At 27.5% G+C, this 26,098-nt stretch overlaps 1 protein-coding gene across 1 annotated transcript in view; it reads right to left on the bottom strand.

Moving 5' to 3' along the window:
- Nucleotides 1-203: 203 nt before the first annotated feature.
- Dgk (diacyl glycerol kinase 1) overlaps nt 204-26,098 on the bottom strand; it is a 258,461-nt gene continuing 232,566 nt past the window's right edge. The window contains exons 11-20 of the mRNA XM_075361947.1: nt 22,309-22,426; nt 15,056-15,261; nt 14,480-14,803; nt 12,753-13,041; nt 11,117-11,241; nt 9,265-9,393; nt 7,913-8,068; nt 6,818-7,031; nt 4,294-4,475; nt 204-293 (exon numbers count right to left, since the gene is read on the bottom strand). Of these exons, the coding sequence (XP_075218062.1) occupies nt 204-293; nt 4,294-4,475; nt 6,818-7,031; nt 7,913-8,068; nt 9,265-9,393; nt 11,117-11,241; nt 12,753-13,041; nt 14,480-14,803; nt 15,056-15,261; nt 22,309-22,426 (1,833 nt within the window). The remainder of the gene's footprint in view (nt 294-4,293; nt 4,476-6,817; nt 7,032-7,912; nt 8,069-9,264; nt 9,394-11,116; nt 11,242-12,752; nt 13,042-14,479; nt 14,804-15,055; nt 15,262-22,308; nt 22,427-26,098) is intronic.

The raw sequence follows: 26,098 nt of genomic DNA, 5'->3' as shown, positions 1-26,098 counted from the left end.
CATAGATAAGAATGAATTAAATATTTTCTACAAAGTAAAACTCATAAAATTAAACCAGGTATGTATAAATATGAAAGTACTTAAAAAAAATAAAAAAATAAATTTTTATCTATTATTGAGGTCTGTAATATGAACTAAAAAAAATACAGCAGAAAAAACATCAATTCATTTGAATCAGGTCAAAATAAATAGTAAACATGTTCTTACTTTCTAATGAATCTGAGAAGCCCTTTTCCTTTTTCAGGTTGTGGAGCCATTAACATAGGAACCTGATTTTTGTGTGAGATTCGAATCTGACAACATATATGAAAAAAAACCATTCAGAACTTTTCTTTACAACAAATTATAAATTATATTTTCATTTTTTGCTAATATTAAAATTATTATAAATTAAAAGAGTATTTCAAAAATACTCTTTTAAAAATATACGATCTAGCATGTTTAACATTTTTATATACAAGTTAAAATTATATGAATTTAATGTTGTGAACTTAAAAGTTCATAATGTGGGGCAATAAAAAATTTTACTAATGGTTAATTGTAATGAAATTTTAGTAAGCCCCATTTCCACTTTTAAAATTCTCTTATATATAAGTACTTTCATTAAAAGTTGAAATACTGAAAAATAGTACAATAATGATATGAGAAACTTGAAAAATATTAAACTTTAATTTCTTTTTCCATTTTTTATCACTTTTCTGCATGTTGTACTGAATACAGATGAATTAAAAGTTTAACTTAAGTGCACTAATCCTAAATTTATAATGACCTAAATTATTAATTATTGAGGATGTATTCTTCAAGAAACATTTTATAATAAAAACATTTTTAGCCTTTTTCTAAATTTTTCTTAATGTTAAAGTACTAACATTATTCAGAAAAGATAAAAATCATGAATAAAATGATACTTTAGCTGAAACAAAATTAATTCGTTAATTACTAAAACAACTTTCCAGGTGTATAAAACAGTTCCACCAGATACTCTACTGAAAAAGAGCTCATAATTAGCTATGAAAGAAAAAGGAAAAAGTTCCATTGATTTCCAAGTGAAATGTTTAATATTCAATAATTTTAAAGTCTTAGCTTGTTTCACATATCATTCATTATATGAACTACTCATTGTACTTCTTGGGTCATTATTATGAATGTGTAATTTATTTTAAAATCTATCTGACAAAAATAAATTATTCTTTCATAGGTAAATAAAGAAGAAGTATAATTAAGTAATAGATCTTTAAACTTTAAATCTTTCAACTTTTTTTGTTAGATGAAAATCTTTAAACAGTATTGAAAACTGCATATAAGAAACTGTTTATATTCAAGACATACTGATTTCATCAATTTACTTGTATCATTGTTCACTCTCGATACTACTCTTTAAGAAAGATATTTGAACTTTTTTTGTTAATCAGATGTATAAGGTCATTTCAAAAAAGGTTATTAAAAATATGAAAAAAGGAGATTATGCAAAAAGAGTTGTTAGGTGTAGTGGTACACATAATCTGCAACAAAAATTATTTTTATTGTTATTACTTAATATGACATTTTCTTGTTTACTATAGTTACATTTAAAGCTTAGTAATCGGATTCATTTTCATTTATTACCGAATGAGATGGTTAGTTAACTTTACATATTTCTATAATAAAGTGATTTTTTATACATGGCAGTTGATGTTGTAGACTTGTTTATTTTAGCAACAAACAGACTGTTAATTTTTAGCAATAAACTGAGCTAAATTTGTGATATACAATATTTTAAAACTCATTTCATTCAATCTCAATCACTTTTTGCAGTCGCTTTCAGAATCCCTCAGAAAGTATATGTTGCTGGTTTTTTTAATTCCGATTTCTGTAGATGTTACTGTTAGGTATTTTCTTGAGTTGGAGAGACATGTGTTTGAAATGCAGTCAAACATCATGTTAGATTTAAAACATGTCTGACAATTTAGCATATTCCTGTGTACTTTTATTTATATGTCTTATAATTTCAAGAGTATAAAAGAAAATAGTTTCTTGGAAGGTAGATGTAAAATGTGAAAAAAGAGAACATTTTTGAGAAGAAACAGAGTTATTAGCATGAGAAGAGGAGATACAAATGAGGTGATAAGTAGCATAAATACATAGAAAGAATATACAAATGGAAAAAAGGTCAGTAATGCGCTGAAGAAAAAGAAAGAAATCAATGATGGGTTCACAGAAGAACATTGTAAGATCTGAATTCAATAGAACTCTGAAAAAAAAAGGACAGTAGGGAGAGGATAGATGATAATACAGTGTGTCTGTAAAATAATGGTGAGGTTTCAAACAGTCATAGTTTTGAACAAAGTGTGACAGTGATGTAAAGTATAGACTAAAAAAAGAGAAGTTCTCAAAGAATCTTACCTGTTCACTACACTTTCATATCCACTTCTTCAGTTGTCCTGCAATCAAGATGAAATTCAACCTCTTGCCATGTATTACAGAGAATATCCAGTGTGACAAATGGAACAGCTTCAGTGGTCCATTCTTTTAAATAGCTCAATTTTCTTTGTATAAAGAATAGTTGTATCTTTACATAGCCCCACAAATAAAAATTCATAGGGGTAAGATCTGGAGGCCAAGCTATTCAACACTCTTGTTCTACACATAACTGAAGATATATTTGATATGTAGGTAATCCTACACCGATGAGGCAAAATGTGAAGGATAATGGAATTCTCAGGTATTTAGGGCACTGCTTACTCTAAGAAGGAACCACTAACTCTGCCTTGTTCAGTTGTGCACTACAGATTAAATTTTGGATTGTCATATTGATATTCTGCAATGATATATGGAAATTCACTACCTTATATTCAAACATTATGTCTATATACTCATCCCAAAACATGAAAAGTAGCATTAACATTGAAAACAGACTTGTTTAAAAACTACCCATTATGATATACTTATGTAGAATATCTGCAGCGAACTCAAATCGTTTAATTTTGTCCTTAGATGAATTTTACGTTACACCTGAATTTTATGAGTAGTAAAAATTTTTTTAAAATGTGAACAATTGTTTTTAAAATATCTAACCCTTCAAAACGCTTCTGCACTGTTTTTTTTAACTATGCAAATACTTGTTTGCACAGCTTCAACAGTCTTGTCAAATGCTGATGGTTATTCTGGACATGACTGATTTAGTAGGTTGCCCGTTTCTTTGAATTGTTTCTGAAATCAACAATGTTATCTTCATGGGGTAGCTCTTCATTAAACATGATGACATTCAAGCCTAACAAGTGTTTAGCTCAAAATTAGCAAGCCACAAAATACATTGAACTTTCCTCTGCACTGTAATTAAAGTGACTAACAAGCTTCCTACAGCTATTTTTACCTTGTTAACACAATGCACATGTGGTGGTACTAAAACTTGTTTATGAATCAAAAACTTGAACAGTTTCTCTTCATTTTTTTTATACTTGATGACTTTGTTTCATTTGTTCCAAAACTTTGACCGTTTGAAGCCTTCACCATTATTTTATGTACAATTGTATAAGATTATCAAAATTATTATGCTGTCTCAGTGAAGTAGGGTCAAACAGTCTATAAAAATTTGTATGCAAAATATATGAAAATTGAGAAGTATTCTCAGATTTCAGTAAAAATATAATTGTTGTGATCCCGAAAAAACCAGGGCATGCATGAGAGTCACTGCACTTTGAGTCTTGATGTCTCATGTATTCAAATATCATCTAAAATAATTTATAAACAAATAGAGCATTCTCTAAGACAGTATACTTGTTGAGACCGATTTAGATCTGGAGAGCTCTGACACAAGGGACACAGTTTTTAATGTCAGATTAATCTTGGAAGGTTAAAGAAAATTAAAGCTAATTATGACACTTGCAGATCTTATTATTATATTTATTGTTTATCACTTATATTGTGTAGTGAAATATGATGTTTAAAATCTTCTATAATTTTACTAATGTAATTTTTATACTTTTTAAAATTATTTAAAATTGATAAAAATACATTTTTTCTTATACTTGATGAAAGCATTCTTATAGGTGATTTTGTTATCACTTTCATTCTATTTCTGTTGCAGTGATAATAAAGTGAGAATCAGTGTTTTACTATTACAGTCTCCAAAAAGACGAAACACTTTTAAATTTGCTTCTCACCAAAAGGGACACTGTGTTCCAACTCATCTTATTTGATTTAATTAAAAAAATTAAAATATCATTCTATTTAAAAAATAATAACAACCTCATTAAATACATTGGAGGAAGTTTATAAAACTTAACCAGTAAATAAAATTAATTTTACTCTCACAGTGCATGGAGGTTGCATCCAAGGTTCACCATCGATCTGCATTGGAAATCTCTTTGTTGTAGTAATAACAACAGAAGAACACTGAGCCAACCTTCTTCCTGAAGCTCTTAAGCCAGTTCTTACTTGTCCCATATGTAAGCAGTTTTCCAGCCCAATTACTTCAATCAGTCTATCGCCAATATCTATTAGAAAAATACAATATAATGAATATCAAAAAAAAAAAAAATGTTAAGCTTGTGATTATTATTAATGATTAGGGAGTTAGAAAGTCAATGTGAGTTTTCCAGAAATAAAAATGGACTGTCAGATTTTTGTTTGATACCAGTAAATATAAATCATGTAGACCAACACTTACAACATTAAAATTCGAACATTTCCACATGTTTTTATATGTTTGTATTACCTTTGTAAAAAAAATAATTAACTCCCAAAACACTGCAATATTGCTTCTATCAAACCAGACACAGAACTATTTTTTCATCATACAGTACAATACTTTGTCTTACAGGAAAAGACATTATACTTTAATTACTAGTTTTAATAAATACCTGACAATCTAGAACATTTTAATATGATTTATTTAAAATTAAATTATTCCCTTTTAGAAAACCGATGTTACTTTGTCTATGAGGTTTTAAATAATACTACTTAGAAAATCTAAATTTTCTGCATATTCAATCAATGTGTGCTTATTTAACTCAGATATTTTTCAGTTAAAACCTTCAATATAATTTTTTATTCTTTACTTATTCTGTTTACTTATTATTTCTGTGTATCCGCATTACTGTAATTTCATGTAATTATTTTATATATATATTATATATATATATATATATATTACTGCATTAATATAGGCTATTACCACTTTCTATTTTTATTAATAAAATTTTAATTTTGTGAAGCAGCTTCTTTTCATAACTGTGGAATAGCTTCTTATAAAGAATTTATTTATCTGGGTAGCTGAGTTTGCTAATAATGACAAATTGATCACAGATAAGGCAGAGAGCACATTTCAAGAGATTTATTCTTTAAAAATTGATACTAAGAGACATTATTGCATTAAGGTGGGTATACCGTGCTCTATCCAGTACTAATCGGATTGAGTTATACAATTTTGTCAATAAACTGAACAACTGCAATGATAAATTACTAATTACAGAAATGTATTATTAACTGACAAACCAACATGTAGTTTTAATAAAAAAAATTTGTGAATTTGTGGATCTAAAACTATAAAGATCTTGAGGCAGAAATTTTTTCTAGTTCTGGTTACCTTCTACTGTTCTTGTAATTCATATATTTAGTAAAATAAAAGCTATCAATAATTAAAATTACCGTAATTTGGACATCATGGTGTGGTATTCACATCCATTACTGATTTATAATAAAAGATGATTGTTATGAAAGAAAAACCTATGAAGAACTATTTATTGTCAAATTTAAGGTTCTTAAACATTTTTCTTTGTTATTTTATTTTAATAAGATTTAGCAAAGCTCTTCATGATACTTTTTAATTACTATTAGCTACTTTTTTTTTAATTACTGTTGATTAAATTGGTGCTTATTATTATAATTTTTTTTTAATCTTTTACTTGTAAGAAACAAACAAATATAAATAAAACAGTAATAATTAAATTTGTTTTTAAATAACTGTCATTTACACTAGTTATTTATGTTGTTTCTAATTAATTATTATGAGAAACCATTAGGTTATCCATGTTGTTCGTAATTAGTTGTTATGAGAAACCTTGAGTTACCTTTATTGAAATCATTTTATAAACCTCTTATTTTAAAAATAACACAAATATTTTTATGCACATAGGATATTTTGTATTAAAACAGGTCTGTCTTAAGATCAACTCATCTATAATGCACAGATTTAAAACTGAGCTGTCATTTATGGATATGATCACTCCCATTGTAAGAGTGAAATTAATCCACAGATGAATTACTATCCAGTTAAGGGGGTTTTACAGTATTTATATTGGAAATATTTAAATTCACTATTACTATTTATTTTGGATAGAGTACATAAAAAAGCTTCATATCAAATTGAAACCTTCATTTGCTATACTATTTACTTAAAAATAGAATTTTGTGAATGAATAACTCATTTGACAGTAAAATAAATGAAATATGTTAAATATAATTACAAAAATAAAAAAAAGATATATTATATATACTTTTTCAACTATCAAAAATTCTTTAAATTGATTGAAGATTTACTTAAATACTGTGAAACCATTAACAATGCTTAAATATTAAACTCTTCTGAATTACTGTAGGAGGTTAAATATTTTCCTCAATATGCTACAGAAAGAAAAATATAAAGTATAGATTGCATAAGCTGTTCTTTGACATCCTGAAGTTAGTCAAAACATGCAACAGGATTTTCTAAGATGTCTAGAGTATTGAATGAGTTAATAAGAAAGAAATAAAACAATTTTTGTTATAGAATACAAACAAACTCAAACAAACAAAGTAAAATTTGGCGTTTTGATTACAAATATCAACTTTGTACTACCTTGAATAGCAGAATTGAGATCCGTTTCATTACAACTGCTAGTAGATGCGTCTTTTTCTTTGCATTTCTTTTTATTTTTCCTCCTTGTAGATGCTCTGTTTCTGCTGTGATTATCACCCCACAAGTTTGATCCTCCATGTGTATAAGGAATGTTAAGAAGTGCAATACCTTGCAGAGCTTGCCCATTTGCAAGATCTAGTGGTGTACCATCACACTGAAAAAAGACATACAGTATTTTATTGTTGAAATTATGAGAAAAAAGCTTTAAATGCATTGATAGAATTTTTACATTAGATATTTTGATTTCAAAGAGTTTTGATACTGTCTGTTTGGTGTCATAACTAAACAGCAGTAAACAACTGATGAGACGGATTATTCCCAAAAGCTGGCCATTAATTTTCAAGAATAACAAGGTTTCATGCAGAATTATTAGGGAATGTGAGAACTGAAGCGATTTCCCATCATCTTCTTCATCAAGTTAAATAACATAAATATTGAAATACATGTTAATGTGCAACTTGTGTTGTCTAGGTTGTTTGTGAAAGTGGATTCAGTTGTGAAGTACTCCCAGTAGCAGTTTCTGAAAAGTTTAAAATAGAGTGAAGGTTAGCTTAGACTCTGATAATACTTTTTTACTTTCACCTTTAATTATATTGGACTATAGACAACCTTTTTATTAGCACACCTTAAATTTTTGAATAAATAGAGTAAAGAAAAAATGTTGAGGTTAAAAATTAAAATATTACGACTGTAAACTCTGGTTTGTTCAGATTTTCACTGATCTAAACCAAACATTGTCTGTTAAGTCCAGGTTACCAGCTATCTACTATAGCCAAAATCTCCAGCTATCATTAAGAATAATAAATTTATATGGACTTAAATGTAAAAAGACTATATATTTTATATAAATAACTTTCCAAAGATACTTTTTGGATTTATATCTCAATAATAATCAGATAATAAGAAATGTTTAAGAACTTGGGTAAAACTAGTAAGATATTTTAAATTTAAGCAATACTAATTAAAAATTTGCTAAAAAGATGGGTTATGTGTGCTAGTATGATAATGTAAAATAATATTATTTTATCTAAATACTTTGATATCAATGTCTTCATGGAGATTTTTGCAGGAAGCAGCAAACTGTTCTGATGTAGCATATTCAAAATACCATAATTTGTTCTTCATTCGACTATTAAATTTTTGTGGATTCTTTTCTCTTTCAAGATGAAATTTGACACATATAGCTGCATCCTGAAAATGACAAAGAATAATAATAAAATTAACTGTTATGCACAGTTCTATTAGTTTATTAAACTGATATGACTTAAAATTAGAAGTTTAACACAACATCCTAGCTACTCAAAAAGGGAATTTTAAATCTAAGATATGGTGTACAATGACGAATAATTAGTTCTGAATCAAATTTCATTTAATCATTCTATTCTGGAAATTAGGTAGACAGTTAATTCCATTATCCATAATTGCATTAGTCGGATTGTGTTTGACAAATTACAGTGTTTAAGACAATACAAAATCTTGTTTATTTCATTTTTTATATTTTGTTTCATTATTTATTTTTACTAATTCACTTTAACTGTTGTTGATGACTAAAAAAAAAAAAAAATCATCTAGTTCAATATTTTTACTGTTTTAGAGTTAGCTAAAAGAATTCTTTTAGGTTTTTCAATAATATAATAAACCTTTGGATCAAACACAATTTAAATTAAATACTTTTTTAAGCTAATTTTCTTAAAACAGTTAGTAATAACTTCATTTTTAACATATTTTTATATACTGAAAATCATGACAAACAGTTATCATAATCACATCATCATAATTTCTAACACTAAAAAATGATTAACACCTTAAAACGTTTTAGACAGGCGTCATTAACAATAGAAAAACTGACAATTCCACTAAAGAAAATGCTGCTACTCAGCTCCTGAAATTTCTTTGGTAGTAAAAGTTCCAGTATTTTGAAAGTGAGTCATCTAACATTTTGAAATCTTTCCATCTTTTTAAAATAAAGCTGTTATTTTAGTAAATGTAAACTTTATAGATTGATCTAAATCTTATTAATTACATTTTGAATACTGCTTTATTTGTACTTCAGTTTGAATTTCAATGTAAAATTTATGATATTTAATCTTATATAAAGCTTAACAAAATAAAATCCATTAATATCAGTTAAAATAAACACAATAGATCATGAAAAATTATTCTACTTATCAAACAATTATTTTTACGTTTTCATTAGCTTTGAATTTTAAAATTTGTATAATACTATTTGACAAAAATATATTTTTTGCATTAATGTAAGTTTCAAATTACTGAGGTGTCTATGTATCTGTATCTATATTTTCTTAATTTGTGTACCAAGACAGAGTATTCATTTACATGGCTGACATTAAAAATATAAATAAAATGTATATTAAAAAAAGACTCACCACTCCAATCGAAAAGTAATTGTTAATAATATTGTATGGAACAGGATCACCCTGTAATTCATCTTCTTTCAGGTTTGTCACTTCAATTTTCCACCTGTCCATCATTACTGGAGTAGAATGCTCAATTTTCTGTAAAATAAAAAATTTAATATTTAAATGAAATACACGGCTACTATAGGCCCAAGGCTGAATTTTAATCTGTCATGATAATTTCAAAACAAAAAAATAGTCTGGTGATTGATCCAATCAAATTATAAAGAAAACATTACACTTATTGTGAAATACATAAATAATTTCAATAAAAGAATGAATAAATTAATTTTGGAAAAAATGAAAATTACCAATATGAAAATAAAATTATATCATAAAAGAAATTTATTTCAGAAGGCAGTTTCTGATTTTAATGTTTTAAAATGAACCAAATTCATCAAAGGTTTTTTTAAAAACCCAATGCCAAAAGAAATTGCAAACATTATTTAAATTATCAAAATGTAAATATTGTAGATTTAAAATCATTTTATCTCCTTAAATTATAGAAGGATTATACTGAAGGAAATTTTGACCTGAAGTGAGAAAAATTCTTAGTTGTGACTAACTCAAGGATTAGTTTCTGATAATGTAGCTACAAATGAAAATAATAAACATACACAGAAAAGAATGTGGAAAAATTGGTTTGATGCTGTTAGAAGAAGGTGTCTTAATAAATAACCACTTTTGCAAGCTCCATTTTAAAAATCATACCACTTGAGTTAATGCTCAACAATAGCAAGATTTACATCAACCAAATTATTGTTTTCAAATAGGTGAACACACTTTTTTTGAACAATTATTACATTACTGAATTTTTAAAACAAGTATTTTTGAAATTATAAAATTTCCACTTATAATTCCTCCAACAGTTGATTTTTTTACCTTTAATGATTATATTAATAAAATAATCAATACATTTCCTTTGGTAAACTTAACCAAAATAAAATATTGAGCTCTTCTTGTAAGTTCATAAAGTATGATATTATATCTGTAATGTGTTAAAATGGTGAACCTAACTACTTGGCATCAGTTCTTTAATAAATTTTAAATTCTTTTCTATGTATGTATAAACACAAAATATAACTAAAAAAAAAACCAGGACATATTAGTACATAATGAAAATGGGAAAATCAAGGGGCTGCTTGAAATCATGCTTACTTGTTCAGTTAATATCACAAAGTATTATCACTTTTAAAATAACTAAAATGAAAGATGAAAAATATTTGACATTTTTACATAATATTTTTTGATTTTTGTTAGATATTAAAATGACTTTGTAGATTATGATCAAATCCATCTGCAAGAGGCTTTTTGATCCTAAATTTATGAATGCATAAAACTGAATGATTCAAGCAAGAGACTCCGTAAGTTTTGTATTGTTAGTGAGCTACAGAACAAAAACTAGAAATTTTTCATATTAAATAAATTGGACTTAACATAAAAAAAACACAGATGTTCTCTTTTTTATTGTACTTTGAGTTAAAAAAATTTAGCATCCATTAAATAAACTTTGTAAAATAATAACTCCGTCTTTCATACACAAGTTTTATTGGGTTGAATCCCAGATCCTTGGAATTTTTTACATGCTACAAATAATATGTATCACATTTCAATGTACAGTTTGTCTTGTGATAAATTGTTCATTATCTAAATAAAAGGTTGTCTGAAAAATAGTTTAATGAAGTGAGTTTTCAGGATAGACATACATGAATAATTATCTATGAGATATAGGACTACTGATAATCATTTATCATTCTTTTCATGAAAAACATACCATGACTGATGTCATATTTTTTATTTCTAATTTTTCAGGGCTACTCACCTTAAGAACCTTACTCAATGCTTCTCCTTCATAGCCACCTCCCCAGCGTAAGCACCTAGCGAGATCATTTCCAGTCCCAAGTGGAATTACACCGACACATGGTTGAACAACAAAGTCAACGTTATCTGAAAAGCATTATCATTATCGATAGTATAAAATATGGATTTTTATAATTATAGTATTATGCAGTTAAATATATCAGTAAAATTCATTAACTGTTTCAGCAATGCCTCATCTGATAGTAATACATTTACACTTAATTAAATAATACATTATAGATTTAGTGTAAGCAGAGCTAGTAGGAGTCTGTTTTTGGTGCAGGCTCGTTAAATCTCTATGAGCGTTACATGGAATTTTTTAGTTCAAGTAAAAAGTTTCTTAGTTAATTTCTCTGCTGGCAGAATGTTATAAAATTTGCAAAATGCAATTATTATCAGTTAACTGTGTCAGTTGTCCCAGGAGGAACTACCCAAACTTTAGCAATTTGGAGTAACAACAATTACATCAAATAAAGAAAATTGTTAAGTACATTTATAAGCCCTCAACTCTTAACATTTCTAAACAACTCCTAATCGACTTAATAACTAAGACTGACATTAACATCTGACTTCTGTGACATAGCGGTATAATCTCTGCATCCATCCAGAAGTTCATGAGATTCAAACCCTCAGTCAAGCATGGACTTTTCATATGTAAATAAATCTTTATATTGCATTCTCTAATGAACAAGCTTTAAGCTTATGAGATGAATTATTCATCTGGAAAAAGAATGATTTTTAAAACACAGCTGAGGCCCACTTAAACAATCAGGTAAATATTTTTTTTTTATCATTTTACTAATTGAATACTGATTCAAAATTAATCCTTCATGACTTATTCATAGACTGATGTTTTCCACTATAACTTGTCATTTGATGAAACAAAATATATTTGAAGAAGTGATGTGCCAACTTGTTCATAAAAAAATCTTAAAACTGCAACTCGTAAAAAAGAATTACATAGAACTAATAGTTATGCAGATAATAATGAATTAAAAATTAATATGATCATATCTGAAATTTGGCGATGCAAAGTACCGCATTTATTTATTAATTAGAGAAGTTTTGTGTAAACATGTTTACCAAATATTAAGATAAATTAATCCATTCTTGAGGTATAAATTTCTATTTAATAAAAATATAAATGAGACAGCTAGTTAATGAAGGAAAATAGGAAATTTGATCATATGAATTTTTTTTTATTTTCATATATAGTTTCTAAAATTTATGCAATACCTTCAAAGACACTTTAACACAGTCTTAGATTTTACCTCAAACATTTATAATTTATGTTGAAGTAAAGGAAAATTTATTTCATAAATATGTTTTTATGAACAAATCCAGAAATATATTAAAATTTATTTTGTACAATTAAATGACATTCACTGAAAACCATATGATTTTTTTCTTTTCAAAATTGCCTTCAGTTCAGAATTCAATTGAAAATATAAATCAGTTTAAAAAAAACTCATAAATAATTTTTATAATTTGATTATGCAACAGGTTAATGAAGGTGTTACTCAGTCGGAAAAAAAATTTCATTCGGTTTTGAGTAAATTTCAATAAGTTACTGTGAGGTGGAGCAATCAGTAACTTACCCATAGCTTCAAGAACCCATCCTACTGTGCCATCTCCTCCACAACAAATCACTCTGAAATTTGGAACGTCTTTGAAAAGTGCTAAACCTTGAAGTGGGCCTCCTTTAGCCAAATTGTAAACTTGACGAGGATTGAGGAGATACTGGAATTTACGTAGCATTCGCATACCTTGACGACCACCAGATTTAGGATTAACAAATACAACTAATGGCTTTGTACCAGGAGGAGGAATTATTTGGAATGAGATAGCAGCTTGTTTATTACCGGTTGACACAGCTGCCACTGCTCCCTGAAAATAAATAATTTTATTTAAAATATATAAGTATTTATTTATTTAAAAAATAATTTAAATGCAAATAAATCTTTTATTCTGACTGGTATTTAATATCACATTATAATTATAAATCACATTTGTTTAAGATTGTATGGGTAAATATAAAAACAAATAAGACAGAAAACAGATGTGAATAAATCATGTATTATTTAAATATAAGCACATAAAGTAAAGTTAAAGTAAATACATTAAGTATAAAAAAATTATAATAAAATAATTCACAATTCAAATGGATCTCTTGAGATTATTTTTCACAAGTATTTTTAACTGCTAATTTTTTTATTTAGTATTATCTAAATATTCATCAACAGAGTAATGTAGTTTTTGTAAAAGAAAATAATTTAATTTTATTGTAAGTAAATTAGTGGGAAGAGTTTTCAGATATTTCAGTAATTTATTAAAGATACCAACAGAAGCATAATAAGGCCATTCCCATAAGCCACAGTATTGTGTTGAATTATATGAAAAATATTCTGTAGTCTGGTAGGATTCGATATTGTTTTTTTTAAAGAAAAAGTGACTACCATATTTACTCGCATAATTCACACAGCTGAATTTTTAAACAATATATTTTAATGGTATATCTTTTAATAGTAATATCTATGTTCAGAAATAAGATATTCAATCAAATAAATATAATTTTCTCACTGATTATCACATTTTAGTTTTGGTGTCTGGAATTCAGTTTTATTAAAAGGCATGATATTTAATTTATGAAAAAGAATTTGGTTATCAATTATAATACCAAAATGAGAAACATCATTCTTCCATGCGTTGAGAGAATCACTTATTTGGGGATCATAATGGTATCTGTACTCATTATTGTTGATTATGTATTAAAATATAACAATCATTCTGCACCAACATTAAAACCTATTAGATACTACAAAGATTTAACCAACATTATTTGCACAAGTTTACAGTATATAAAATCAGAATGTTTCATATTGAAGTATGTCCCACAAGGCATCCTGATGATCAGAAAGCCACAGCTTTCTTTATTCATTTGAAGAGGTTCATTTCTGGAATTACTACCTAATATTCTTTGTCATGTTAATTTCTATGTTTCTAGATCTAATAACAGATTTTACTGTCAATATTTCAGGGTTGATTAGTTATCAAGTTCGTCCATAAATGAAATGATGTGATTACATAACTAGGCATATTCTCTAGGGAACAGTTTAGATGCATTTATTCTTAGTATATCATCATAAAGACCAGTAGTTGCTGTACCACTATCCAGTAACTGTAATGTCAGTCTTTTTTTCTTTCAATTTTCCTAAATCTTTACTGTGAATTTAAATGTACCACTGTTGTGAATTAAGATTGTGATTTTACATTGTAACTGAAAGAAATATCTGTTTTGTGAAAAAATAAGTAAAAGAGAACTTACAATAGCTGATTCAGGAGTCCTAATTTCAGCTGACTGTTCTTTTTCCTGTTCATCTATTCTACCACATGATCCACACTCCTCATTTCTGTCTGGATGAGAGTGGATTTCAACTTCTTCAAAATCTGGACAAACTTCATTTTCAGATGGTTCATCCATATTATTGGGTAATATAGCATTTAAAATCTTGTTTTTGTTTTTCTCTTTTGATATAGATCTTTGTCTATCAAGAACAACAGGACATATCGCAGTTGGTGGTAAAATGTGAAGCTTATGCTCACCTAAGTTGCACTCGGGTTTAACTTGAGAAGCACAGCGATTATGAAGCTAAAAAAAAAAAAAAATTATTAACATAGACAGCAAAGAATGAAATAAACTAATCCTTATGTTGGATTTTTTAGTCTATATTATATCTAGATTAAATTATTTGTATACTGTCGAACAAAGTAATAATGATTTACAAAAAATACAAATTAAAAAAAATTTAAGTAATGCTGTATAAAAGATAACATATAAACTGTTCAACATAATTACAGTTAAAAAAATAAAGGCATAAAATAACTTATAAAACATGCTTACTGTTATCTGACACCATCGACAATGTAATCCATTTATTCCATTGTAGCTTTTCACCATTTTTTTACATTTGTGACATTTTCCTCGCCGATTTCCTTCAACCCAATGATGTACCATTGTTTGAGAAGTCTTTTTTGATTTTACATAAGTTGCTATACATGATGCTGGAGCTCTATGCACACATCTCTCATGGACTGTGTACTTACATACTACAATGAGAAACATATTAAAAAAATCATATAAAATTCATTTCTTTATGAACTTCATACAGAAATTATTAAAAAATAATGATAAGAATATACAATTGGATTAACTTATTTAAGCAGGATGTTATACCAAATTTTTATTTCTTATGGTGTGACAGATTACATCTTGTTCATTTCCTGATTTTCCAAGATGTGATAGATTTATATTTGAGGGTTAGTAACTGACTAATTTGTGTAAAAGTCAACAAAATGTCACTGATCACTTTTATCTAAAGAAAACATTATTAAATTATTTTCTGCAATAAAAAATTGTCAAAAGTAACTATTTTATTGATTATAAAAGAATAAATCAATCAGATAAAACCTTTGTATTTGAATGTACTTTCTAATAGTTCATTCATATACTCATAAAGTATAAATAATAAGTTTTAAGATAACTGCTCTTTGTTACAAAATTTGTGAGTTATATTTATTACCATCAATTAATTGTGTGAGGAGGTTGTAATTACTGCGTGTTAGTATCAAATTTTATAATTTAAAAAAAAATTTCTTTAATAAAATTTTGGTTGTAGCACGCTGACAATTTATTTTACTTTTGTGTACAGTATTCACTTTTATTATTAAGCTAATTACTATGTGGTATTAATATTTACCAAAATTAAAGGTTAATTTTGGACAAGGCATGATTTTGCTGCTGATGTACGAATTCATCAACTCTCTTCCATATTTTTGTACAAAATATAACTGTAAAAACAGCAGCCACAAGTTAACTCGCATATAACATTGGACAATTTGGTACATCTACCATGGTATATATACATATATTTTAATTAGTTTGTTATATCATATTTTTATTGATCAGGGTGTTATTTTTAAAAAAATGAGATATGTATCTTCAGAATCCCTTGCAAACAGTGATGTTTGTTAGAACTTACTAATTTATTGGCTGTAAATATTAAATTCAGGTTATTGTTAATAACATATAATATTAGTTTAAGCTCCAGAAAGGTAGCTATACCGACTTTACAGAAAAGATATTCTGTCAAATATTATATTTTGAATATTAGATCCAAGTGATTTTTGTTTTGGAAATAAATCAGTAACCATGTCATAAAAATTGGGACAACTTTTCAGGTTTAAAAGGAGTTTCTCCTTAGTCAACATCAGTAGAATCAGTAGTCTATTTTCAGAATAAAAATTCCTCATATACATTTTAATATTCATGTACATTTTAAAGATGAAAATAATCTCTCTTTTGAAGTACTTCTCACTGGAAATGTATCTATAATCCAGACACGTTTCTAAGCTCATGGAATAAAGTTGCAAAGATAAACAGAAGTTAGGTATGTCAGTAAATCATTGACATTGGTTTTATGAAACTATTTACTTTAATAAACAATTGATAGTTAATTTTGAGGCAGTGGAAAACACTGTCCATAAGAGGTTTTTAAAAAAGTGAATTGTTTTTTAAGAAATTTCTTTGGAAACTCAGTGAAATACTTTGAATGAGGATGATTCTTAAGATTGATTCTTGTAGCGGTTTGGACCATCCACAACTCAGTTTAAATTAAACAATTCCGGATTCATGTCTAATAAGAACTCCTATAAAAGACAACAATTTTCCTTATAATTAATATTAGAAAATCTTTGCATTATTGTTCCTCTTGTATCATCAAGAACCTTACAGTGTTGTCTTTTATAGGAGTTCTTATTAGACATGAATCTGAAATTGTTTAGTTTAAACTGATGGTTGTAGGTAGTCCAAACCACTACAAGAATCATCCTTGACCTGGGTCCAGTGATTATCACAGTTATTCCTTTTACTGTCTAAATATTGTTAAAACTCTTCAGTTCTTTTCATAGTATATGATGCCAAAACCTTTTTCTGTGGAATGTCAACTGTGGAACTCACTTGTGGTAGTATGGATTCAATTAGCAGAAGCAAAAGATTTAAGTCAAACTTCAAAAAAAAGGGATAAAATCTTCTAGCATTATTCCATTTGTTGTTGTCCCACTCATCTATAGGAATGGCAGGGCCGGCCCTAGGCAGTAGGAAAGCTAAGTGACAGCGTATGAGGCAAAATTTAGGAGCAGCAAAACTGCCTGAACTAGAGCGCAAAAAAAAATAAACACAACCCACAAAAACATATTTCGATTACTTGAATCTAGAAAATAATATTATTTAATATTTATTGTATAATAATATAATTATTTAATACTTTTGTTTATTGTTTTAAAAGTATACTTAACTTATCTCTGAAAATAGTAGGTATTAGTTTTACTTTGTAGGTTCATTATCATTAAAAATGTAAATTTTGATTTTTTTGATAAAACAATTTTCTGTACATCTGTATTTGTATTATTGTTTTAATTCAATTATATGTATTTTTTCTGATTAAAATGGTTCTTTTATAATTCTGTTTTTTTTTTTAAATTTTAAAGTTTTTTAAACTTGGGGGGTGACATTTTTTGGGTTTACCAACAGTAGCAAAAACGCTAGGGCCGGCTCTGGGAATGGATTGTATGTTTTTAAGTGACAAGGGCCCTATACACCCTTGTCATCTTGTGTTTTCTGGGGCTTTATGACAAGTCCGTTTTCCAGACGATATGCTTGACAAGATTGGCCTTTTTTTGACTTGGTCACTAATTTTAATGAAAGTGGGAAAGTTTTAGCTTGAGACAAGGGTGAATGACCACAGCAGTCAATGCCCACTATATTAAAAAAATAAATAAATAATCCTTATAAAACATTAGAGAAACTGGTTTTACCTGTGAGTCTAACATGATAATATATTTTAAACCTTATTTTTAAAATTATAAGAAAATATAACTCAATTTTGTAAATAAAAACATGAAATCCTTCAAACTCTGTGCCTTTCATTTAATTAGTATTGGAAGTAAACATTATTAGTAAAACAATTAATAACTCATTTTTAATTAATAGGAAAAAACCAATAAAATGAAGTCTGAAAATGAAAAAGTCTAAAATATTATAACAATATTTCCTTGAAGAGAGTTTTTTCTGTCTAAAAAAAAACAAACTTAATGCAATAAAACAATTTTTATTGCAGAATAAAACAAAACCTATAAAAAAGTTTGATATAGGAAAGCATCTCTAATAAAAAAAAAAATATATATATATAAATAATATGCTCCAATAAATAGATGAAACTAACTTAGGAAAGACCTTTATTATTAAAAAAAAAAAAAAAAACAATCTAATAAAAATTGTCATTAAGTTTTATACTGTTTTTTGAACACATTTTAAGCAGCACTTTTTGAAATGGTTTCTTTTTCAATACAGACAAAGCATCTGTTCCTTGTTTTTATTGTTTGAGTACAATGAAGAGGTTGATCATAAATTAATGGTAAAGGAATGGAAAGCCTAAAAGTTAAGACTTTCCACCTACACTTTTGAAAACTAATTCTGAAATAAAATTTAAATCATGAAAAATGTTCAAATTCTTAAATTATGAGAAATTTCATTCTAAAAAATCCATGATAATGGTATTTTCTTTTTTAATTTCCCATTTAAAGTAATGAATTTTAGTAAATGCACTGGTAAGAGAGTCTATATTATCAGCTTCTGATAGCATCTCTGAGATATATATTACTCCTACTCCATCAATTAGATAATGAGATAATGATATAGAGTGTGGACTTCCAAATACCACATTAACAAATAACAAAAAAAACAACTGAATGAATGATATCTTCATGTTTAAAAATAACTATTCACGGAAAGGGTATGTAATCCAATTTAAAGATATAAAACTTTGATTATTGCATTTTTCTCCAGTAACTTATGTGTCTCATTAAGTTCTACATCATAAGGACTGTACCCAATAGAGTGTGAAGGGATTAATAGTTCCCATTTGTTGGGTTGGTAAGAAATATAATATTTATAATATTATACAACTGAATTTCACAAACTGCAGTTTTTTCTGCTCCAACAGGAAAATTTTAAAGTTTTTCATGGGTATGCTAGTTTAGTTCAAGAGCTAACTGCTAAGCTAAAACTAAAAGTCTGGACTTCAATATTTGTGATAATGAGTTGTATCCTTTTGCAAACAAAAATGTGCAAAGGAAGTTTACTAATAAATCTTGATCAGGTGTATTAAAGTAGCAGGGATATTAATTAAAATTAAAATTTTGTAAAACTATAAATATTTAACAACAAAAACTGTATAAATTTTTAACATTTTTCAAACATTAACTATAAATATTTAACAACAAACAACCATATATCATTTATTTTTATAAATACTTTGTCTGGTATTAGCTGGTCTTGTTGCAGTTGTCTTGAGTGGATGACATGTTCTTGATATTGATTGAAAAGTGTGTTGAATTTGCAATGTGATGGTTCATTTAATATATTGAAATTGTATGTTTGTATATTTCACAATGTACTAGTTCATTATGATGCAGTCTTTTCTTTGTATGTACAGTGTCAATGTCATTATCATAGTCTGTGGATTTGCGATTTGCATCTACTAGTTGAGATAATCAGCAAATATTGCTACACAGGGCTTTTAAGTGTTCCTTGTATCACTATTCAAAGCCATATCCTGTCTATTTGATAAATAAATATTTGTCGTCAGAGAAGTTAAATTTATTTAGTTCACAGGTATTGTGTATTTGTAGATTTGTTTTGTATATGACTGTCTCTTTCATTTTGACTTGTTCCTGAATGCATCATTATATAAAATGGTGAACTTAATAAATTTGTGAGCTATAACCTCTCAGTCTTTTAATATTAATGCCTAAAAAAAATCACCAGAAGTAATATCTGCACGTCAAGATGAGAAAGCACAGTTGCTGAAGATGAGTGCAAAGGTTTATTAAAAGCATTTATTTATTTATTATTTTATTATTTATTTCATTTATTTATTTATTATTAAAAGTTTATTAAAAAAGCATTATTATGCAAGGTTTTAAAACAATTATTTATAATGAATTCAGATAAGATTATCATTAAAAACTGTTTGTTTTGCATAATTTTCATCAGAAAAAACAAAGCAAAAATAGAATATGAACTTTTCTTTTCTTAAAAAAAAAAATACATGATATACTTGTACATGAATGTAGATGCACATTGAAAACGAAATGCAATATGAAAGCAAACCACACAATATAAAGTAATCTCTCATTATCAATGGATTTTTTATTATTGTTTTTAGATACCTTGTTAAGTTGTTATGTGCTTGTCAGCTGTTAGAATAGAATAGACTGTTGATCAGGAGTCTGTTTTGTTCATCATGAAATCTACCAATTTTGGTTTCATCAATTATCATTTGTTAAAGTAATTGGCATTATTTACAATTTTTTAAACTTAATTTAAAACTACGTTAGGAATAGTTAATGCAAGCATACTTAATGATACAGCACTACATAAATGTATACTTAGATTACATAACAAATAAAATTACTCTTATTGACACTACAAGTTTTAATTATAACTGACAATCGATATCACCAAGATCAGTAAATATAACACTTTTTATCTTATTATAAGTATTAAAATGTCGCTAATGCTGGTAAGTAATAAACAAAATTTACTTGCTTAATAAAAACAGAAAAAGGGAGAATTCATTACCATACATGGAATCAGTGGCTTTAGTAACAGAATAAAATTTATGCTTTACTGTTAAAGCAAGAGTGGATGTTTAAAACTAATTTTACATACACTTTTAATATACACAGTATTTGCAAGTTATATTATAAAGGATAACACCTGGATGATGTAAACCATTTAAATTCTTATTAGTTATAAAAGAAGGTATATTGTACTTGTAATTTTAATAGAATAGTGATGGCAGAGTTCTTTTCAAAAATACTTATGGTAATATACTATTAACAATCATACAAAGGTAAAAGTACTATATTTTACAAACGTAAAATTATATTTACCATTTTTTTTATCATAATATAGAAAAATAATTAATGCTTGCATTTTTATTACTTTTGTTAATATTTAGATATTGTATCACCTGATATATGATTTGTTAAATATAAATAAAGAGGTGTTAGAAAAAATTTTGGAAGAATTTGTATTGCAGAATTAGTATAGAAGAAGAATCTAAAAAATAAAATGTAATTCTATTACGATTTTGGGAATTGAAGTTTTGTGTTCAGCAAGGTACTGTTTCTGATGAAGTTTTTGAGTTACATCCATCCTCAGAATGAAGATTAAAATTTAGAAATGAAGTTTAAATGAGAACCCTCAAGAAATGGGTAATGCTAAAATTATAATTTTTTTCAAGTAGATGGAAGTAAAGCGAATGGATCTGAATTTTTTGTTTAGTCTAGGGCAACATTTTTTCATATTAATTAGACCAATTCACTTCAATTAAACCTAATTCTAAATTTAATAGTTAAGTGATTAAGAGATCATTAATGATAATCCCTTAAAAATAAAAGTTAAAAGAACTTAGAAAAATATTTTATTTACAATAGTTTGTGAAATAATAAGCTAAAGAAATTTCTATAACCATTTAAGGAATTATGCATTTTGTGGATAAACCAGGAAAACTATGGACAAATCCAACTTGCTAGTTACATTTCATGATTAATTATTTTGTCTCTTAACATATTAACTTTGTCTGCTATGTTATAAAAACACGCCCCTATTTTCCATATCATTGAGATCTCATTATTTACATTTTTATTACTTGTGTATCTCCTTGAAGGTATTCCTCACAAACAGTAGGAATTATTGAATTTATATTTTTTCAAATAATGTATTAAAAAAACTGTTTTCATTTGTAGTCCTAGTTTTATTTTTTTTTAATATTAGTTCTCATAATAAACCAATAGCAACATTACCACATTTTCTCTTCAAAAATTATGAAAAAACTAACTATTGCTTCTTATCTAAAAAAAAGAAAAAAAAGTAAAATTCACTAAAACAAGAATAATTCTTACCATATGTAACCACACACACGGGCGCGCGCGCGCACACACACACACTTTTGTGTGTGTGTGTATATATTTAAGTATATTTAAATACTTAAATATAGAGACAGAAAGAGATTAAAAATAAATACTCACTTATACAACATAATCCTTTTTTGCCTAACCCTACTAACATATTTAGACATAAATTGCAGTAAGCAGGTTTGTTGAAATGCTTCAGTCTCCACACATGATGCCCATCATCCTTAACATTCTGAAAAAAAAACTGTAATTATGTATGATGTGTATTATTTAAAACATGCAAGAGAAACCAAAAAATTAATTCTTTAGAATTACAGTACTTATAAACATAACTGATGTCAAATAATCACAAATAAATTCCACAAGAAATAAATAGAATTAAATAAAAAACAAGTGACTTAAGAAAGAACTTGGAAGTCTTTCAACTAAAAACAATAAAAAAGTCCTCCTTTGTTTTCTATATCATTTTTTTTTTATAGTAAAGAAACTGCAACATACTAAAAAAAAGAAAAGGAGAAAGGCATAAAGGAAACTGGTTAGGTGTGGTGTGACGATGTACTTACTATAATATCAAGAAGTGAAAACAGGCAGGATAATTTGCTCACACAATAAATAAGAGATGGAACAATAATGACGGATGTATATGGTACATGAGACTGAAAAGTGTTGGATTGAGGGACATTGTGTTTATATTGGGAACAAACTGGGATATGGAAGGTACAACACAAAGAAATTTCTGAAGCCAGGATCAAATATATGATCTAACAGGCTGTAAAAAAACTTTGCAAAAACTGAAAATAAGCATACTTGTATTTATTATTAGGAGTAATTATTATTATTTGTGAATGATGGCTTGTTGTTCCTTCAATAATTTACTTCTTGGAGAATTTTTTCTTTAATTAAGTTTTTATTCACAATAAAAATATGACTATTTGAACTGTGAATAAATAAGTAAAACAGCATTAACATCTTGTTAAGTATAATTGTATTTCTCCACAGCTGAATTCATAATTGTGAATGTTGAGTAAAACAGAATAATTTTACTGAAATTTTCCAATATTGTATTAGTTTAATTGTTTACAATGTCTGTAAGAGAAAAGAATAGTTTGATTTCTATCTAATAACAGTTTTGTTTACTTGGTCCATGGTTTTAAAATTTATAAATTTTTGTTTTGTATACTGATATATTCAGTATGAAATAACTTTTTCCTCCAACTATAGCTGCAATCTAGTGGAGAGAAGAGAGGTTTGGGATGATAAAACAAAGGAAAATCATCATACATTGTCTGAGCCACAATAAAGGGAATAAGACAAGAGAAATAAATCAAAAATAAATATTAAACAAAAATCCTAAAGATAAGCACTGATTAAGTAATTCTGTATTTGGGTGAGCAGAAATTATCTGTAATTAACTAAGTAAAAAGTTGTTTTATGTTCTATAAAACCTAATTTTAAATTTAGCCAAGGAAGAAAATGGGTAAAGTATTATTTAATAAATGTTAACTACCTCAACATATCAGAAACTGGGGTGCAGTCGCTCATACAATAACACTTACATTTATTATTATAATTCCTAACACCATAGCCAGGTGTTCTCAGGCAATCTTCAATAAAAAAGTTTCATGATCAAAATCTGAAAAAAATTTTTCCTTGTCAGATAGGATATAGAAAATTTCATTCTACCACAGAATAAATGATACATTAAAAGAATAAAATGCATAAATCCAGAATTAAATCATACATTATACAAGATTATATCAACGCAATAATAACAGAAACAAACAAATAAAAATTAACAGAATTACAAAGGTTGTTGGCCTTTATAAAAACAAATACAACAGGAACTAAAATATACTACACGTGTGTCCAGCATTGGTATGATATTGAGTCCATAGTCATCATCATCTATTGCTCCTCCTGTATTTTCTCCTGCTGTTTCTCTTTTTTTCATTTCATCCATCTTACTAGCATATTCTTTATCCACGTTTTTGCTTCTGTTTGTACAACCATTGTTTTTTCAAATTTGTTTTTGTGTAAAATGCATTTTTTACTGTTTTCTTCAATTTTTTTGAGTATATTTTCTACATATGTAATATATGGATTTTTATAACAAACATACATGGTGAGTATATTTATTGATCTTGAAAAGGTGTTGAATATGCATGGCAACGTGGTATAAAAAGTGACAGGATGATTAGGGTCTGCATGATGATCTTGGAGAGACAACCTTAAATATCCTTTTGAAAGGAAAATTAGAGAAAATATTTGGTGCATACAACCACCACATATCAACTTCCCTATTTTTCAGTGAATGGAAACAAAGTTAGACATAAGAATAATGCCAAGTTTTTAGATATAATCTTTGAAAAAGAACTTACATTCCATTGAAATATCCAACATATAGTTGTAAAATGTAATCATGCAGTAATACCGTGCCATCAGAATATTAAACAGGAGAGTTGATAGAAAAATGTTTTTGTATTTATATTACCTTCAGTTCAATCCAAGGCTGATTTTAGGGGGTTTTTACTCATCACAGAAAAGCATACAAGACTGCTTGATGCAATCCAAAATGTAGAAATTCAATGTTCTATTGAAGCTTTTTGTAATAGTCCTGTTGAGAATTTGTGCAGCGAGTCAGCAGATTTGCCTTTAAGCTTTAGATATGATCGCTCTATTCTGCAGTTTACAGGCACAGTTCTCTTCTAAAGTACAAAAACTCACCAAACATCCACTGAAATATCTGTGTGCTCAATGTCTCACATCTTATATACCTGTGGGGATATGGACTGTGAAAACATACCACAGATAATAACTGAACATGAAAATTTCTTGAAAACTATTTACACCATTAACAGCATAACTTCATATCGAATCATGGTGCAAAGTAATAGCCATTGCCGGAAAACCTTTTTACACTCCAACCAGATTAATATCTCCTGATGGAGGGAAGGTCATCAAATATAAAGAAATCACTGATGCACTTGCCGATCATTTCCAATCAATATGTGGTTCCAAAAACTAACCATAAAGAAGCCTTTGCATGCATGGAAGTTGAGAGAGTTGAAGCTGAATTTTGACATGGAAAGAGTATATCAATATACATTTAGCATGATTAAATTAAACCATGCTAAAAAGTTGACTTGTGTGCAGACAGAGAAATGCTCTTACGTCTTTACTTCAGTAGAGAGTCTTCAGTCCTATCAAAAATAGATGAAGGGACTGGCCTATAATCATTGACATGAAAAGGTGTACAAAGACCGCTTGATATAATTCAAAACACAGGGATTAGATATCAGATAATGGGGTTATATTGGTGTTTCCACTGTCAGTCTTGTGGGAGTCTATGCAGTGAATCAGGAATTATACTTCTAAGATACAGATGAGATCTCCTCCTCCCACTCCTGCCATATACAATGGAAATACTTTTTCTTCCAAAACATGTGAATTATGGTTAATTTAATGATCATCCTGTAAAGGATCGTTATGCTCGCTGCCATATGTACTCACAATCATCAGATGTTAGTGCTATAGAACTAGGTCAGAAATATGAATTAAATTTGCTAAGATGTCTTCCACTACCTGTCTGTTATACTTCACTATGATGTACTTCACAGGTGTTTTGCAGACTAAAAATTACTACATATGTGAAGAATATTACACAGCCTTGAAAGAGATTAATGAAAATTTCAATCCAATAATAGATGAAAATCTTGGATAGCAAGAATTCTACAAGCGGGAGAGGTTCTAAGTCAAGGAACGTGGTCGGGTGTATTTATTACAATATGAAACATTCACCTCCCTAATGAAGTCTCCCAAGGGAAGCCACTGTGTACATTGTAGAGTGCTGTGCCATATGGTAAGCAGTAAGATGTTGTAAGCACTGCAGAGTACAAAAATACAG

The sequence above is a fragment of the Lycorma delicatula genome, chromosome 4 (genome assembly GCF_047948215.1).
Source record: "Lycorma delicatula isolate Av1 chromosome 4, ASM4794821v1, whole genome shotgun sequence".
NCBI lineage: Eukaryota > Metazoa > Arthropoda > Insecta > Hemiptera > Fulgoridae > Lycorma > Lycorma delicatula.
This window is presented reverse-complemented; position numbering and strand designations above follow the sequence as displayed.